The sequence below is a fragment of the Sebastes umbrosus genome, chromosome 6 (assembly GCF_015220745.1).
Source record: "Sebastes umbrosus isolate fSebUmb1 chromosome 6, fSebUmb1.pri, whole genome shotgun sequence".
Taxonomy (NCBI): domain Eukaryota; kingdom Metazoa; phylum Chordata; class Actinopteri; order Perciformes; family Sebastidae; genus Sebastes; species Sebastes umbrosus.
Genome location: NC_051274.1, coordinates 8,155,003 through 8,173,959, shown reverse-complemented (window position 1 = coordinate 8,173,959; position 18,957 = coordinate 8,155,003). Strand labels below are relative to the sequence as shown.

Here is an 18,957-nt window from a genome sequence, read left to right as displayed (position 1 = left end):
AAATGATACAAGAGGAAAAAGGAGAGGGAATTGAGCTAAAACGACAGAAAGAACGGGAGTTCCTGCAGAATTCTGAGGTCAGTCAGAGGATGAACAACTAGTGAGTTCATCCATTTCTAGACAGCTTACAGCTAACGTCAGTAAAGTTGGTATATTGGGTGTTTGGAGCGAATCAATACGAGCTGCACAAACAGTCCGGCAGACAAATTCATGTGAATGATGTAAGGCAAAAGTTTTTGCACTGTCTTAACACACCTTTAGTTATGATTCTGAAACTTAGTGTAGTGTGAGGTTATATTTATGCTGTATTCCCATCACATTCAGACCATAATTATGAGCAGCCTGCTAGTTGTAATTCTGAGTTGGGGATATCTGTATTTTCAGCTACAATATCTCACCGAGCAAAATAATTGTCAACAAATGGGTGATAAAATGGATACAAAGCCTCTATCATTGGCAGTTACATTGAACTAAATCCAATATCAATTGTGTCAATTAAGTCAATTTAGGAGCTGAAGGCTTTTTGTTTGTACAAAGAAGAGCAACAGGGTTTGAAGCAAATTTCCGTAGTAGCCAAACTGTGGAATTACAACTTCCAGCTCTGTCACGTGATGCCATATGGCCCTAAAAGACTTTTCCCCATATAGACTTACACTGAGAAAGACACATCTGTAAATCAGCGGATAATTTTAGATGAATAAACTTCCCAAAATCAACACGTAAATAGCCCTTATTTAAATCATTGGGTGATAAAAGTTGTAAAATGGCCGAATCCAGAGTTATTTTCGTGTTGCCGTTCATGTGAATGACACTCGGCAGTTGAGCCATTTTGGCGTCATGCGCCACTGAGCAACTTCGAACGGGAGCCTGCCTCCAACACTGTGTCCATTCTATTCTCATTATACATCCATGCTGTGTACCTGGTTTCAATTGTTCAAGAACTGCTACAAATAAAAGTAGCTAATTGACCCTTTGCTAAGCCCCGCCTCCCGCTGCTGCTCCGTCAAGCTGTCAGAGCTGCATGGAGCCCACACCGTCACTGACTACAGTCCCTGCATAAATTTTAAGGTGACCCGAATGTCACGGTAATTGACTTCCAAATCTGTATTTGAATGCTTTGTTTTGTTGTTTTTTTACAATAATGTATAAATCCCAAAATAGCCCATGAAATAAGGAATAATCCCACAACCTTATTCATTATGCATATCAACATGAATTATCATTAGTTATTCTTACATGGATATCGCTGTTTGTTGTGTGTAGAGGTGCATGTGTGTACAGTAGTGCGGTAGCGGCACTGAAACAGGGGAGATGGAGACAGACAGGCAGAAGAACATGTCAGCCTGCTGCACTGCACCGCAAAGCGAAGCTTTGAATACCTTCAAATATTCCTTACCGAAGCTTCGAAGTCCAAAAAATGGTATTCGGGACAGCCCTAACAAATATCTAGCTATTCCTTTGAAAAACAAAAAAGCAATTTTGGAGAGAAGCAGACAGAAGTGTCTACCATATGCATTTTGGAGGATATATCAGGATGTCAACCTTATTCAGCAAAAACGGGTTAAAAAGATAAGGAAGCTAACGCTATAATGATGTGCTAACGTATTAGATCCAGGTTTTTATGTAGAAACATAACATCTTAGAAACCTATATCTCCTTCCAACCTCTCCAGGTAACGAGTATCACTATTATACGGCCCCATGCACAACAGTCAACCATAACTAGCTCAAAATCCATAAAAAACAGTCTGAAAATGAAGAAAAATCTGAAACGAGTACATGAGAGTCTATGGAGCACTGCCGGATAGTTGTCGGACCCTGGTCAGATCTGGCCAATGCAACGCTATGATTGGCCATCTGTGTTTGAGGGGCGGGACTTAACGAAGGGTCAATTCAGGCTATTTGTATGTTCTGACCCTGCTTTTGAAAGGCGGGACTTAGCGAAAGGTCAATTCAGGCTATTTGTATGTTCTGACCCTGCGTTTGAAAGGCGGGACTTAGCGAAGGGTCAATTCAGGCTATTTGTATGTTCTGACCCTGCTTTTGAAAGGCGGGACTTAGCGAAGGGTCAATTCAGGCTATTTGTATGTTGTGACTACAAGGCTATAGCCATGGGGGTAACCATCTTGGAATAACGTGTGAACACTCACCCATCCTACATTACGTGAATACAGTATCATGCCGGGTTCACACTAGACGCTGAAGCGCCGTGATATGTCAATTGTCACGCGAGCAGTAGCCTCGCTGTTCAGACTATAGTCCTGCACATGCAGGCCAAAAGATCCAGCCCTAGCCCAACAAAGTCTGCAACTTATCAGCCTTTAAGCGCTCACTGGCACGCTCAAAAACACACACACGCAAAGGCGAATATATGGGCAAAATGAAAGGAGAGAAGTTAAATGAGCCAGACCCGTGCCTGGTCTACAAAGAAAAGAGTCCAATCGGAATCGACTCAGACGGGCTTGCAGACCTCTAGTTCAGACCAGAAACACATTTCTCCGCTCCGGTCAACAAGCGATTCTGCTCCTCTGCTCTTTTCTCTCTCTCTCTTCTCTCTCTTCACTTGTGTGTGTGTGTGTGTGTGTGCGTGTGCGTGTGTGCGTGCGTGCGTGCGTGTGTGTGTGTGTGTGTGCGTAAAACCACACGCAGCTTAAAACAGAAGCTCCGCTAAGTTGAGGGTTCAATCAGATGTGGTGATCCTAATTAGCCTGTTTCTACGGCTCATCCTAAACCTCCCTGTACCAGGATACTGAGGGGGAACAATGACCGAGAGGAGGGGACATCAGAACAGACCACGTCTAGAAGAACTTTACATACAGGCTCCTTACACCTTATAAATGAGGGTTTTCATGCTATTACAGATGGAGTGTATAAAGGTGTTGAGGGTAATGCATGGTATGATGTTGATGTCTTTGTAATGTGTCATTCCCTTTTTCTCATATTTATTATTTATATATTTCTATTGTTTCATTTGTATTTGGGAGCTACATATGTGATGAACTGCATTTCTCATGTGCATGTCATAGCACAGGTGTGCATTATTTGGTGCTGTAGATTCCTCACGGCAGAGTCTGAGAGATGGACCTGCAGGCGCTCAGCCTTCTTCTCTTCTTGCTGCATTAGTCTGCTCTTAATTTTATAAATTGTCATGCTTTTCTTTCTTTGTAATAAAAAAAAATATGAAATGAATTTTCTCCATCTCTGATTCAGATGCACATATGTCGCAAACGCAACCTTCACTGCAAACAGCAAAAAAAAAAACCTTCACACACCCAAAATGACAAGCAGATTGAAATCCTGCTCAACCTAATGCGGTAATAAACAACGCAGGAAACACAGATCATGACAGAAACGAAGCCCTGCAGGGTGACAGATGAGACCTAATGAGGAGGCGATTGACTCAACAGGTAGTCTAAATATGTTCCATGAATATTTTTTTTGTTAAAGATAATACTAATAATAGTGTTTTTTTTGTTTTATATTTGAAGCTGTCTAAACTGGAAATTTAATTATCTTCAATTTTGCAGTGTTTTTCTCAGATTTATATAATTATTAAGGTGGAAGCAAAGAATTTAGACCTTGAGACACTGAAACTCTCAACTGATATTAACATGAATATGAATTCATGTGAACATGAATGAATGAATGAATGAATGAAGGAACATGCACCCAATCCAAAATGCCTCGTCAGAATCGGCTCAGGTTAAAAACTTCCACTAGACAGCCGTTTGTACATCATATCCATCATATGAAAGGTGGAGCACACTGATAATCCAACTTTTAATGACACACACACAATCTCAAACCAACAAAACCACAGCCACAATAAAATTCCCTGTAATTCAACCACTTCAAATAAAATGAATAAAAATGATATCAGACATTTTGACAGGAAAATAAAAAAAAACAACAGCAGCAAACAAAAAGGCAGTAGTAGTAAAAGATGGTTACGTACTGAATCTCTGAGGCGCCATCTCCAAGCTGCTTGCTGCTGAGTCGCTAAAGCAACTGACACCAAAGAGACAGAGAGCAGGGAGTAATACGCTGCCAAGCTCTCACTGCCGCCCCAAACCCACCCTCTCTCTCTCTCTCTCTCTCTCTCTCTCTCTCTATCCTGTCTGTCTCCTCTGTCTGTGTGGATGCCTCTGCCGTGATGGTGCTAACCTAATTTTCCTCTTTTTCTACCCTGCTCTCTCTCTCTCTCTCTTTCTCTCTCACTCTCTTCTCTCTCTCTCTCTCTCTCTCTCTCTCCCCCCAGCAGCCTTGGTTGCCATGCACACCAGCTGTGTGTACAGACTACATGTGTAGTGGTAGATTCTGGGTTCATTGGACTATCCTCAGATATTACCTGAGCCCTCAATATCAGACTTTTCTGAAGTTAAGCATCATAAAAAGTGTCCAGGTGTTCTGTTGGCAAACTACAGTCTCCAAATCTTGATGTGATTCAAAACCACTGAACCTTCACCTGGAGTTTCAGTTTCGACGACACACTGAGGTTATTTTGAAAGTGCATTCAGTAAAAAGAAAACCGTGTCCGACCTGTCCTCCAACTCAAACAGACCCAAACAGAGAGAACGTCAACACTGACACCAACAACTTCAGGCCATTCACAAAATGTTGGCATTGTACATTTCTGCAAAACACGGATACGTTGAATGACGACATTTTTGCGTTCTGTCAGAGCAAGTGACGTTGTACAACGAGCGGGGCGCAGAGCAAGGGAAGTAGTATATTGAGTGACCTTTATTGAAAGTTATGTTGTATGAAATTTACGTTGTACAATAATGAGTATAACAAGCAAGAAAGTCCACTAAGGGTGGACGGGTCAAACAAACACAGGACTTTCAGCCAGGAGACCGCTGTCCGTGTCCTGTGTGAAACCAAAAGTAAAGAAAGTAGACTAAACATTGACTTTACCCTTGTTACAGTACGTAACGTTGTTATATTTGTTACGTAATGTTAGGTAAAAAAGTCCACTCCAGTGCCGGTTGTTATTTATTTACGGGAGTTACATTGTTAAGTTGTTACGTTATTATTTGAACATAAACCATGATGTTTTTTCTAACTTAAAACAAGTAACAAACGACATTAATCACATGGCATTGTGTGATACAAGACTGATATGAAACATATTTATGAAACTTATTTTGGGTTCAGAAATGTCGACATTCAACATATCCGTGGTTTGCAGAAACGTTCAATGGCAACATTTTTTTCTGGCAACTGGGTTAAACAATTAGTGATGCTCCACCAATTAACTAGCCATGGTTAAAAAGAGCAAAAACAGAATATATGTTATTTTTCCTCAAGTAAAAAAAATCTCATAGCCATGTTAGCAACAATGCTCTATGGATTGACGGCAATCAGTCAGTCCATCACTTTGGTCCAGACAGAAATATCTCAACAACTATAATTCTAGGTTTCTACAGACATTCATGATCTCCAGAGGATGAATCCTTCTGACATTTCCTCCAGCGCCACCATGAGGTTAACATACGTCATTTTGAGTGAAATATCTCAAAAAACGATTGGATGGAGTGGATTGCCAATTTCCTGTAGACCTTTATGTCCCCCCCCCCCCCGGGGGGGGGGGGGACATAAAGGTCTACAGGAAATTGGATGAGATGCAATAACTTGATCCCTTTACTTTTCATGTAGCGCCATCATCAGATCAATATGTCAATTTATTACACAGCTGTGTTGAATACTTGATTCTGATTGGTCATTCACGGCGTTCTGCGGACTGTCAATAGACCATAGCAACAGACCGTTGCTATGGGCACAGTTTAGATGTCAGTCTCTGGCGCACCGTTTTTGTGTCAAAACATTGATTTCTTCAGTAAGTAGCCATGTAATAAGCGGGAAAATGTACAGCTAGCGGGTCTATGTTGTGAAAGAATCCCCTTCAGGGACGATGAGAGACCCCAATGACCGGCTCGCTGTACATTATCCCTTACTTGTCCAATACTTTGGTTTATGACCAAATACCTTCAAAACTAAGGACATTTCCATCAGCCTCAACTGTAGTCCATTTCGTGCTAATTACCAAATCCTAATGTGTCGAAGTGCAGCCTCATAGGCTCTAAAGGCAAGCTTAAGTCATTTTGGATAAACCAGATCTGATTGGACGAATGCACCAGTGGCTCGGCTGTCATTGGTCTTTGCTTTGGATTGTATCTAATCAAGAAAGAGGGTGGTTGCTGTTCTGAAAATCTTGTCAGGTTTGATTTAAGATAAATAGCTTCAAGTAGACCAGGAAGCAGATCGAGGCTCCATTTAATCTCCATCATTAGTTCAAATAGATGTTCATGAGGTTCGGAGTTTGGAGAGGCTGTGAGTCATATCATCATAAAAACTCATCATCCCGTAATTGGTGGAGCATTCAGCTGCCAGGATGAATCCTCAGTGGACATTTTTCAGACTTAAATCATAGTGTAAGCCGAGCTCACAGGCTTTATGGAAGTAACAATATCCAGTTTTCTACAGCAAATACATCACATGAAGGAAGCAAGACACTCCCAAGCTGCTTTTCTATCGTGACTAGAGATGGATGGAAGGATGTGATAACACTGAGCAATGACGATGCCGCATTCGCTTCCCACGAGACGCCGGAGCAATTATCAGGCAATTATGGAAACAGCACATGGTATCAAACTCATTTGCAGCTACAGTACCATCTATAACACTGTGCCAGACAGTGCCACAGTGGTTAGGACATACTTTCACACCTGAGCCTGTATATGTGTGCGAGAGTCAGACAGAGATGGAGTGAAAAGAGTGCGGAGCAAACTGAGATAGATGGCAAGGAGAAAGAAAGAGAGAGAAAGAAGACTAATAGCACAAAGCCCTGCAAGCATCCACCAGAGGCCGTGATGTTCAGTATAGCCCACGATATAAAAGTGTTGGAAACAAACTGATCATGATGCTCTTCTCAGAGCCATGCCTGTCAGGAGCAACACCACCCATTTTGAATGTTATCAGCCTATTGAATGGGCGTTATCAGCTGCTATCACTACCATTCTAACGCTTCAGGCGGGCCAAACTGCACCTACCACATTGTGAAAGTGAAACTTTCACACGGGAAGAACAGCGGTCTCCTGGATGAAAGTCCTGTGTTTGTTTGACCCATCCATCCACCCCGACCTCCTCCGTATGCAGACTCTGTTGCTCTTAATACATCACTTCCTCCATTGCTCCCGTCATAACTACTACTGCCAGGAGGACGGCGTTGACTTCTTGTATAACATTTGTATCTTGATCAACCATGTGAATAGATGATAATGGCCTTCTGAAACTACTAGTAGGTGTAGCAGGCCCCTTCTAACTCATATCTATGAGGCTGATAACCGCTGATAACCCCCATTCAATCGGATGACCATATTCAAAGCGGGTGCTGCACACTGTATGTAGCATTGCACCACTTACAGCAGCACTGGGTAGAAATGGAGCAAATATGATTAAAAATATATATTTTTCTGACAGTAGTGCATGAGACAGCTAATCTGAAAAATATCATGTGCCTCTGTGTCCTCGGATGCTCCTAATGGCATCTGCAAGATTTCACAGACCGGAGGAAAACAATCAGTCAGAGCTGATCTGGAGTCTGCCATCAAGCTTCCATCTATGAGAGCCAGCTGTCAATCACTCGCGAACTCCGACCAAACGGTCAAACTAGGCAGCGCTGATCTCCCGTCACAGGCTAGATTTTTTAAAAACTGAAAACAGAGCCATGGAAAGGTGCAGAAGTCTAGTTATCTCTCAGAACACTTGAATTACAATATGCTGAAAGGTTATTATGGAATTTTTGCTCAAAGATGCCAAAAACATTCTGCCTACTGCCGGTTTAACAGGTGTAATGCACACTTGACGCTCCATAAAGGCACAAGAAAGATACAGAGCGTGCAAAATATAAGCAGGGTAATGTGGTCAAATTGCAGCTTGTCTGGAGCACTGACACAAGTTGATACTGGGAAATATGTGAGTGGTGTACCTACATACTGTAGCTGTCAATATGCACATCATGGCGAGTCGGTGCACATCTTAAAAGCTAATTATGATTTTCAGTTTAATGATCCAATAAATCTATTTTATTCATCATTTCCTTTGTTTTGCTGCTTTTGCATCACTTTTATACCTTTTTGCTTGTATGTAAATGCGAGAAAAGCTATTTCAGAATCCTGTGCTTGTATACATTTTCTAATCAATTCCTCTTCATTCATGGGAAACCTTTTATATTGTGAAACTGCTCTGAAAGGTTTGTATTCTACATTTCTTTCCAATTTGGGGTTGCTCCGTAGGGTGCAAAATACTGAGAAAAAAAGGAAAATGAACGCACAAAAGCAAGATAATAGAAATACCAGTGGTTGCCATCTTAATGTCACTTTTACACAGAGATGAGAGAATACACAATACACATAAACACATACATTGTGTATGGGGTGCTGGGGTATGAAATGAGACCGTTTCCATGGCAGGATGTAACACGGGCCTGACGACAGAGGCACTCTCCCCAGATGCTTCAATTATTTCTTCAACAAACACCTGCAGTTACCCAGAGGGAGTCGTTTAATTCAAAGCGCCAACTAAATCTGACACAAGTCCCATTTGTGTTCCTCTGTCAAGCCACATTCAATCACAACACCATGTTCTACTGTAACACACAGCCAGCAGAGGGCAGATGAATGAGCTGCAAATTCTACTTAATCCACCAAACAAAACCTGCAGTTAGCTTCAAGTCTCATTTCAAATTCTATTTTGGTCAGTGTCAGCTCTTCCTTGTACTTGGTGATGCAAATATCATGGAGTTCAGTCCACTGTCAGCCTCACTGGACCACTTAGACCAGTGTTTCCCAACCTTTTTTTCTGTGGACCCACTTTTTAAAAATGACAAACCACTGTGACCCAATTCACAATAGGCCTTATATCTATAAATTGTGAGAAGAGAGAATTTGTGTGTAAATGAACGTTCCTGACCGTTTTTACTATCATTTCTGCATCACCTTCTTGAACAGGTAAACCAGCCATTTCAAATGTATGCATTTGATAAATCACAACTATGTTTTATTCATGTGTTACTGAAAACATGTACACATGTTAAATACTTCATAAATGAGACCAATAAATGCATTTAGGAGAAGTTAACAGGCCTTAGTTTTTTCCCTATCATCAGTAAAACAAACAGAATGTACGCAAGCCTTTCATACTAAATTCAATGTTATAAGTAGGCAACAATTATCAGAAAAATACAAACATTCAGGATCCCTCATGTGGCTCAAAGGTCAGGGTTTCCACCAGTGTATTGCAAGTCCGACGTCCCGCTGGGCCCGAGATGACTCCCCACCGAGCTAAAGCATCAGGGAATTATTTAAGATTCTTGTTTTTTAAACTAAAACGTGTTATACAAGTAGCAAACTCCTTTCAGGAATAACTCAGTGCGTAGGTTGTGTGCTTAACGTTAGCGAGTGTCGGTGTGCGGTCGAGAGAGAGACAGAGACAGAGAGTGAGGGAGCGTGCTAGGGAGCTTGCAAGGGAGTGACGGTATGTATGAAGTCAGCCGTAACTAGCTGTGAGCGTAGCAGTGCAGTGTGTGTACAGTTTAGGCTGTCTGTGAATAAATGCTACAACTCCTCAAGACACAAGCCAAGTTCCAGTGTCTTGTAGGGTTTTTCCATACATATACATGACTCGGCACGTCAGCCCAGTATGACAGGGATTTACGTCTCCATTACAACAGAGCTACCCGCTTGAGGGTGTGTGTAACCATGGTTGTGACCAGTGGTCAAAGGAGCGGTGGATAAACACATTTCATTACCTCCGCCAAGGCCGGAGGCTTAGGAAGGAGGTTATGTTTTCACCAGCGTTGGTTTGTTTGTTTGTTTGTCCGTCAGCAGGATTACTCTAAAAGTCCGAGATGGATTTGAATGAAATTTTTTGGAGGGGTGGGGTGTGGCACAATGAAACATCCATTAGATTTTGGTGGTGATCCAGATCATGATCCGGCTTTGGGAATTTTTTTAGCCTATGCATTAGCCTGTGCATTAACACCACAGGCTATAACACATGCGCAGTGTAACTGATGACGCGTTCATGACGCGTCACCCTGCCTCTTTCCTTCTGCTAGCAGATTGAGGGACAAAGAGAGAGCAGAGGGAGGAGGGGGACACCTTTAGATTCTGCGTTTTTTTCACATTAAACTCTGTGAAATTACAGTTGAGTTCGACCAAAGCACACTTGGATGACATGTGAATGATGGCACAAGCTGAACAGAGAGGGGGGCAATCGTACTCGGGCAGCTTGGCGGATGTCTGCGCTCTTTGAGTGCCATTCTAGTTTCCTATAAATTCTTCACAACATTCCTAACAACTTTTCTGGTGGAAACCCTGAGGGTGTACTGCAGATATAAAGCTTAAATAAAAGACGATGGAAGAAACTCTGCAAATTTATTTGGCGACCTTAAAAGACACTCCGACCCAGTCTTTGGGAATGACTGATTTAGACCACTTGTACTGAGTCTGATAGCTGAGTCTTGGTATGTGCCATCTGTAGCTGCAGGTTGAATGGCTTTCAAACTGCAGAAGGACAGATGGACACTTAGAAGAGGCTGTAGTGTAGTGACTGCAAAACAAGAAGACCCATAACATCAGACTTATTGGGTAACATGGCTGTCTACAGTCATGGCAGCTCAGTGAGGCTGCAAGACAGTGCTTTGAGCTAAACTCATGTTCACCATCTTAGTTGGGCATGTTAGCATAAGTATTAGAGGTGAAGAGATACGGACAATCAGGTTAAACTGTGTATATTAAATAAACCTGTTTGAATCAGTCGCTTTTTGCGTTGGAGCTCCCGTCATGTTCAGGAGGGAGCTCATGAGCTCTACACTTGAGCCGTCTGAGCTCCAGGTAGAGACTAATGAAGCCCGTCTACACACCTCAGAGGTTACTGAGAAGCCAATGAGCCAACACTGCTTTCAGCCAATAACACTTGACCTCCACTAGCATCAAAGCAGACTGACTGATAGATGACCACTGGGTTAATGTTGCAAACAAAACACACCAGTGAGCTGTGTGATGAACATACTGTATGTTATTATTATTATTATTAACCTTTATTTAACTAGAAAGGTCCCACTGACATATTTCTGTACAGCTCATGGCATCACTACTACCCTTAAAATGACATCATAATGGGGTCTAATCATCAAAGACTCCTCTCATATTTCTTCAACTTTCTTATTGTGCATTATGTCAAATAAGTTAATTAAATCACTCTTTAAGCCTCTTTTCAATTAAGTTTCTCCCGATTGAAATACTGCGCTGACCAACTGTGAATATGCTCGGTAGTTCCTACAAAATTACGACAATCATCTTCAGCCCATCCGGCACGAGGCCAGCTTGAACTGGTGTGACTTTTTTCCTTTTGTCGCTGTAATGTGAATGCCGAGAGCCAGTTTTGATCACAGAGGTATTTCTGTATGTAGGGCAGCCTCTCCTATGAGACCGTTTTGTTGCACTGTGTTCTCATTCATCTAATTTCACAGAGAAATATCGACTTTCTTGAAATCAACAAGCTGAAAGTAATTTACATAGGATCATGGTGGACTTTGTGTTTTTTGATGTGATCGAGTATTTGATGTTTTGTCGGCTTTGTTCGAGCTGCACTTCATGTAAGCCTATACCCTAAATTGGATAGATGCAGTTCAGTGGTCCAGGAGAGGACATAGATGAGTTCTTAGTTAGCTCCAGCTGAGATTGAGCAGCCAGATGTAACCTGAGTGAGGAGGGTGAAGAACAGCATTAAGGCATTGATTTATTCATTTGAGTAGTGAGGAGGCTTTTCTGGCACGAGCCGAGACACACGCTCCTTTTGAGGCTGCAAACTCATTTTTAGCTCCACTCATCAGGTGCTATCAAGTTTCACTCCAATTCCCTTCATTATCATTCATTTCTATTCATCTTCACTTGTGTTTTCATTCTCTCGTTTCTTCACAGATTCTCCCTGGAAAAAGTAATTTCTCAGGTTTGCTCCCGTAGATGAGATCAGGAGTGAAGGATTATTTTCTCTTCTTTCTCATATTTGTCTCTCTGCCTACCCGTCTCTATTGCCACAGTTGTCTTTTTCTGTGCATCTTAAGCTACTGAGGAAAAGGACAATGGTGGCTAACTTGTGTTCCAAGACGTTAGCTTGCAATGAGTTTAAAGGTATAATAGGTTAAATTTGTCGGTTGCACAGCATTCAAACTTGGCCCCTCCTTCTCGGCTCAACGAGCGAGCATGGGAGAGAGAGAAAGCAGCGATGGTCAAGCGTGCAGTAGAGTGAATGAAGAGAGGGAGCAGCGTTAGTGAGAACAAAGCAGTGAATCAGAGAAATAAAATGTTATTTTCTGATTGTTTCACAGCGGTTACATAATTAAAGCACAAATATACACATTCGCACCTTAACACAACCCTGCGGAAAGAAGGAGTGACGTTGCCTACTTTTGAATGAATGCAGCTGAAGGGCGGGCTGCTGCCTCAGTCAAACTGACACACCGATAGCACAACACATCTCACGGCAGTTTGTGAAATTGAATCTATTTAATTTGAGTACATAGACACGAATTTCCCTTTTTTTCGTGACGCTCAGCATGACTTTCAACAACACGTGACGTACATGTCCATTTCTTCTCCAGTCTTTTCAAAATAAAACTACTTACTTAGGTAGGTTTACAAATGGATCGACTTGGTTAGGCTTAGGCAACAAAACTGCTTAGTTAGGTTTAGGAAAAGATCGTGGTTTGGGTTAAAATAACATCAGAAGTGCCGTAACTTAAGTACAGAAGTTACGTGGCAAATAAATCAACTTTGACTTCACACGGAACATGAAGAGCGGTCTCCTGGGCGAAAGTCCTGTGTTTTTTGACCCAACCATCCACCCCGACCTCCGCCATATGCGGCGTTCGCCGCTCTCTATACTTCCCGGTTCACAATTACGTGGATTACATACGAATTGAAAAAAATGTTTAATTTGTGTCTATGTTCACGAATCAATACATTAAATTTCGGGACTGATTGACAAACTGCTGTGCGATGGGCTGGATAGCAGCACACAGCGGCTACTACAGCAGAGGAGAGAGACAAACTCGTTCTCATCCATCAAGCACGCCCACTTTGTATCTGACAGAGCTAAAGGGGGTCTCGTGCCTCTGTATCAGAAGCCGAGCGAATGAGAACGGGCTACACACCCTGCTTATTGGCTCGGGGTTACACCCCCACATGGAGCCCAAAGGCTCTTCGATGAGGCCCCAGAAGAGTCCCGAACACAGCACAATAAGAAGGAGAACAAAGAGGCAGAGGGCTGCAGGGTCTCTGTAGATAGACACCACCACACACTTCTAGTGATGATTGAGAGGGATTATTTTTGTAATTTTTTAGGAAAATGTTGCATATTATACCTTAAACTGAAATGATTCCACAGGAAAAAAAAAATAATTAGCTGAATTTGCATTTGAATTAATTTCAGTTTTTTTGGTTGAACATAGTGTTTATCAGTGAAGCCATGAGCTTACCAGTGACAGATAGCAGTGGAAGCTTTGATTGCTTTGGGGAACTGAAACAATATGAGCTATGCATGGAGGGACTTCTCTATGCATCCAGGTAAGACGGCTGTGATTTCAGTGGGTATTTATTTAATGCAAGAAGGACCCAAAATTGTGACTAGAATAGAATAATAGAATATTTCTTGCAGTGTAAATAGCTTTACATCTATTCTTTTTTTTTATAGATTTATCCTTTTTTATATAGTTTCCTATCTTTAAGAATAATGCACCAAATCGTGTTACAAATTTTCTTCACTGATTTGATGCATTTCTGCCAACTGTGTTCTAAGATTTTGGGGTTGTATGAGGTCCATAGTCACTGTTTTGCCTACAGTAGATGGCGGTCGGCACGCCCGCAGTTTGGAGAAACAGACAGGAGTACCAGCACATGAGCAAAGCATTGTACTGCTGTGGACGGGGGGCAGCAGCTAAACATATTTAGCCACCTCAAAGAAAGGCTCATCTAAAGAAATCAATATCAGTTTAAGCATATGCTATATTGAGAATATTTTTGCCACTATACCTTGCTGCTGGAACTGAAGCCATTATCTATGCTCTCTTTAAAGCCAGACCATCAACTCACATGTTCTGAGAGGTAGAAATACAAAGTAGTCTTGTGGCTTTGAAGAGAGCATAGATAACGGCTCTAATTCCCCGTAAGAATAAATTATATATATATAATATATAATCATCATCTACTTTGTTTCTACAATGCCCACATGAAATAGTAACCCAGGCCGTCAGCCTCCTGTTGATCTGCATGAGCTGCAACTGTTAACACAAAGAGGGCATGATTTAGTGACCACACTGCAGCAGCACATACATAAAGCATGAGCTTATCTGGACGAGCAGATGTAGCCTAATGTCGGGGGTTTGTCTAAGTGAGACCGATGCTCCGTCTTTTGGGACTGAACTCCCAATGCTCAATATTTTCCTCCATCTTTTAACATCTTCACATTTAAGCAGTTCTTTGTCAACATAATCACTGCCAAAGAGTTTTATTCCTACCGGGTCTGGATGGGCTGTACTGCAGACTACATTTCCCATAAAACATGTTGTAATACTGTCTTTTGCACTAGCAAGTTGTCTATTTACACAGCCAGAAGATGTGGAGCCACAGACACAAAGCAGTAAACCAAGTTAAGCTCAACACTCAAGCTCAACAAACATGACAAATGTAAGAATTAAAAGATAAAAGAAGCTCCGTTTTAATTTCCATGGCAAGAGCGCCACCATGTTGCAGTACTCCAGCCTGTTATGTCATGAGGTTGGTTGGCTGTTGCAGATACAACGGTAGAGACCGTGAAAGACGGAGACTAAGGAGACACAGGACAGAAGAAAACAAAAGGGATGCCACTATTGTTTTGTTCCTGGATGTAAAGATGATATTTACGATGTTATAGCCATGGACAAAACAGTCCATTTCATAAACTGCCGCTGAAATGGAGATCAGTAACGTTACTGCAGTGCTGGCAAAGCCTCCAGCTGCAGCTGTCTGTCTCAGCATCTCCCGTCCTCTCCCCTCTCTGATCACCTGTCTCTCCTCCTCTGCTGTCTCATTCAGAATGTTCAAAGACAGGGTTGCTAAGAAAATAAACGCCCAAAGCATTACTTTATTCTGAAGCCCACATTATAATGTTCGTTGACATGTAACTTGCCGGTAACTTCCACTAGCTATAGCTACCGGCTGAACATTAGCATACCAAAACCACCGTCACAAAGTAAAACATTTTCTACAATACAGCATGATGTTCATTTAGTAAATTATGATCCCATTTAGAGTCAAATAGATCACAAAGCAGGGGATGCTTTAGGGCGTGGCTACCTTGTGAGGTCACTACCACGGAGTGGTCCGGTCGGGGAGTTGTCTGTGTTTTTGTCTTAGAACTTTAACCCTTTCAACCTGTTGTTTTCAGATCATGAAAGTTAATTGTAACATTTTAGCCGCCTAAAAATGTCTTATTCAGCGTTCGGTTGTACTTAGCTCGAACCTCTCGTGTCAACTCTGGTTCCAAAAAAACAAGATGGCCACCGCGAAAACGCTGAACTCGAGGCTTCAAAACTGTAGTCCACAAACCAATGGGTGATGTCACGGTGACAACGTCCACTTCTTATATACAGTCTATAGTTGAGGTTACAGCTGATGGCCAAGAAGATAACCCCTTAGGGTTGTTAGATTATCCCCAAAAAATCCTGGATTGAGGATATTGCAAAAACAAAAAAAAGATTCAATGGGAATTCACTGAACCAGTGGCTCCTCCTGCTTAGCAACTGTATTTTGCATCAATAGTTCATCTTTAGTGGGGTAAACAGAGGGTAGATGTTACTGCACTGTAAGAACTGAGCTTTTCTGACAAGATTCCCCCAGTGGAGCATGATTTAAAACACGGTGTAAGAGCCAGTGGAGGCTGCCCGTCCTCAGTGGCCTAATCTGATGCTGTTTAATATATTAAAATCTCAAAATGAATGTGATAATGTTGCGGTGATATAATGAGAGATGTAGTTTCAGTGAGACTCTGTCCCGTTCCACTCTTGCTACTCCATTCCTAAAGCACACATTCTTCCAAATAATATCATGTTGCAAGCAAATACAATGTAGTCTATTGCCTTGTGCATATTGTGCACATATCCATACACACACACACACACACACACACTCAGAGGGTTAGGAACCTATCCAAGGCTTGCAGTCCCATTCAGTTACTGCGGGCTCATAAAGGCGATGGTGCAGCTGAGGATAAATCTCTTTTCTCTGCTCCAGTTAGAGATGCTGCACATCCCCTCCAGGCCTACAGAGAACACTGTAGACATGCTTCCCTTTCTCTCCACCTCTATCTGGCTGTCTTACTTTATCTGTTATTCTCTTGTTCCTATTTTATATTTCATGTCTGACCTGGCTTTCCTCCCTTTCCCGCCTGTCTCTCATCGTTGTGTGTCCTCTTCCTTTCTCTTGGGGGTTGTTATTATCTCCGCCAAAGAGGTTATGTTTTCGGTTCGGTTTGTTTGGCAGCAGGATTACGGAAAAAACTACTGGCCCGATTTTCATGAAACTTGGTGGAAGGGTGTAGCATGGGTAAGGATGAACCCATTCAGAATATGTGTGTCTCAAATGGGGTGTTTAACACAGTTTACAACACGCGGCCTCTTGCCTGTTTATGGTCAGCTCTGTGCGTTGTAAAAAAAACAAATAGACAACAGTTTGCAGATATGCATGCCCAAAGTTCACATTTCTTGTCAGAAGGAGAAACACACCTACTTTTAACCATTATGAAAGACTTGGATATCAACAGGTATACAGGTATTATAAAGAGCCTGAGAGTCCACTGAGGGCGGGAGGGCGGGAAGAAGGGGTGATGGATGGATCAAACAAACACTTTCACGCACTTTCAACCAGGAGACCGCTGTTCATGTCCCGTGTGAAACTAAAACTAATTATTTTGTGACATCATTCATTAGTTACGTGAGCCCTGTGGGTTGTTAGTCAGTCAAGTTAACATCAACCATGACCGTTACTAGGTGGTTGTGTTGCCTAAACCTAACTTCCTGTGAAAACAGAAGTTTATTTTGAAAGGATACTATGCAAGTAACAAGTGTATATTGAGACACTGTCCTTGACATGACCAAAACTGATGCTAGATAGGGTACCTACAGTAGTGCGTCGGTATCCAATGGCGAGGGACATTGACCACATGGCGGTATTTGACAAGTTGGGAGTGAGAATGTGTTGGAAACAGCCACCGCTAACCCGTCACTTTCACCGGTTAAAATGACGAAAGTCGCAGATCAAATCAGCTGTCTGACATATTAATCTTATTAAACTGACAATATTATTACTGTGAGTAACGTGATGGCAGGCCAAACTAAAACTTCAAAGATGTGAGGGAAGAAGCTCAAACTGCAACAGTTACCCTGTGCTAAGGTTTTGGAAGCTTCAGCTGTCTGTATCTCAGCTGGTTGTTGGAAATGAATCAGGAAAGCAAAAGTAACAGAAGGGACACAGTGTAAACACAGCTGTCTAGAGGATAGAATTGTGCCAAGTAACCTATTGTCAAACATGTACATCTGTCAAGGTTGTTTTGAATACAGCCTCAATGAAACTGGCTGGGTTTCTGGACGTTCTTTGGAAAGAGGTAACAGTACTTACTTGTTCAGTGAATCTAAGTTAACAGTGCTATTGTGTTGGCAGATGGAGTTCAGAAACGAGAGAACTTTAAACGCAGCCACAGTGGACACTCATAATATTATAAAATATATTTATGGTTTCCATGCAGTGTATGATTTAAATACAATTTTAAAATATCAGTCTGAGTGATTGGTGACATTAAAGCTGCACCATTTAATATTTTCATATTAACAATGGATGAAATGTGTAATGAAAAAGACCTGTAGTGATTAACCCAGAATTATCACCAACTCTGCAGTTCCCCTCATCTCCACGGAGCATTTTAGCCTTTTTGAATTCACCGTTTTGGTTTTATGACCCTTAGCTGTACTGTTCTGGGGTCAGTCCCAGCGCTCTCATCCACCTGGTTTCCAGCAGCAGCAGCAGCAGCAGGTAGCTGTTGTCAGTGAAAAAGCTCTGATAAACCCACTGCCTGCTCAGCAGCAAACAGCAGACAGACACAGTTACCATAGTGGAGCATTTAGCAGCTAAAGAGACTGATATTTCCCTCAGGAGTTGGTGGAGACCAAAAACAGAGCTAGAAGAGAGAGAATACTGGACTGACATTCATCAGATGGACACAGACACGACTCCTAATTCGCTAACACATTTGCCATGATCAGACCTGGTAGTGAGCCTCAACCCAATTAGACTGATTTTGGACCCCAACTGACTCGGGTGTGTTGCTGGTTGAGAAAATGGTATTCACTGGATATCCCCTAGCTCAGACTGGACTGGACAAGTCGGTATGATAAAATCAGGCTGAGCCTTTGAGGTTACAATTCAGTCTGGCCCTCAATCACCGCCAAGGTTGTCTGACGCCGCTAAAGCTGCCCACATTGATTGTTCTGTCACTAAAATGCATGTTGGCCTAATTCATGTATTTATGCAAGGCAAGCTGGAGTTGCTAGGGGACAAGTGATGCACCTACAAAGCCTTTTGTTCAGGATTTATGTCTTTGGCATTTTGCAGTGTGTGTGTGTGTGCGCGTGTGTGTGTGTGTGTGTGTTTGTGTGTTCAGGCAATCCACTTGACTCCCTTTTCCATTTGGCATCACAGGTGACATTAATGCTAGGTGACCCATTGTCATTACTTAATTAAAGATTGTAATGAGGAGTATAATAGGTGTCTCTGATTTTTAATAACATGACAATCATGGCCTAGGGGGCAGGAATGGCTGGACTACCAAAAAAGAGTGTAGAGGGGTGAACTGACACCAGGGC

The 18,957-nt window shown here is 42.1% G+C and overlaps 1 protein-coding gene across 3 annotated transcripts in view; it reads right to left on the bottom strand.

Moving 5' to 3' along the window:
- The window catches only part of plch2a (phospholipase C, eta 2a), a 214,371-nt gene that overhangs the window by 163,731 nt on the left and 31,683 nt on the right, over positions 1-18,957 (bottom strand). Inside the window, exon 1 of one of the 3 annotated variants that reach the window (XM_037773704.1) lies at positions 3,955-4,040. The exons of the other annotated variants lie outside the window; for them this stretch is intronic. Coding sequence (XP_037629632.1) covers positions 3,955-3,973 — 19 coding nt within the window. The 5' untranslated portion in view covers positions 3,974-4,040. Of the gene's footprint in view, positions 1-3,954; positions 4,041-18,957 lie in introns of those variants that run through there. 3 annotated transcript variants of the gene reach the window in all.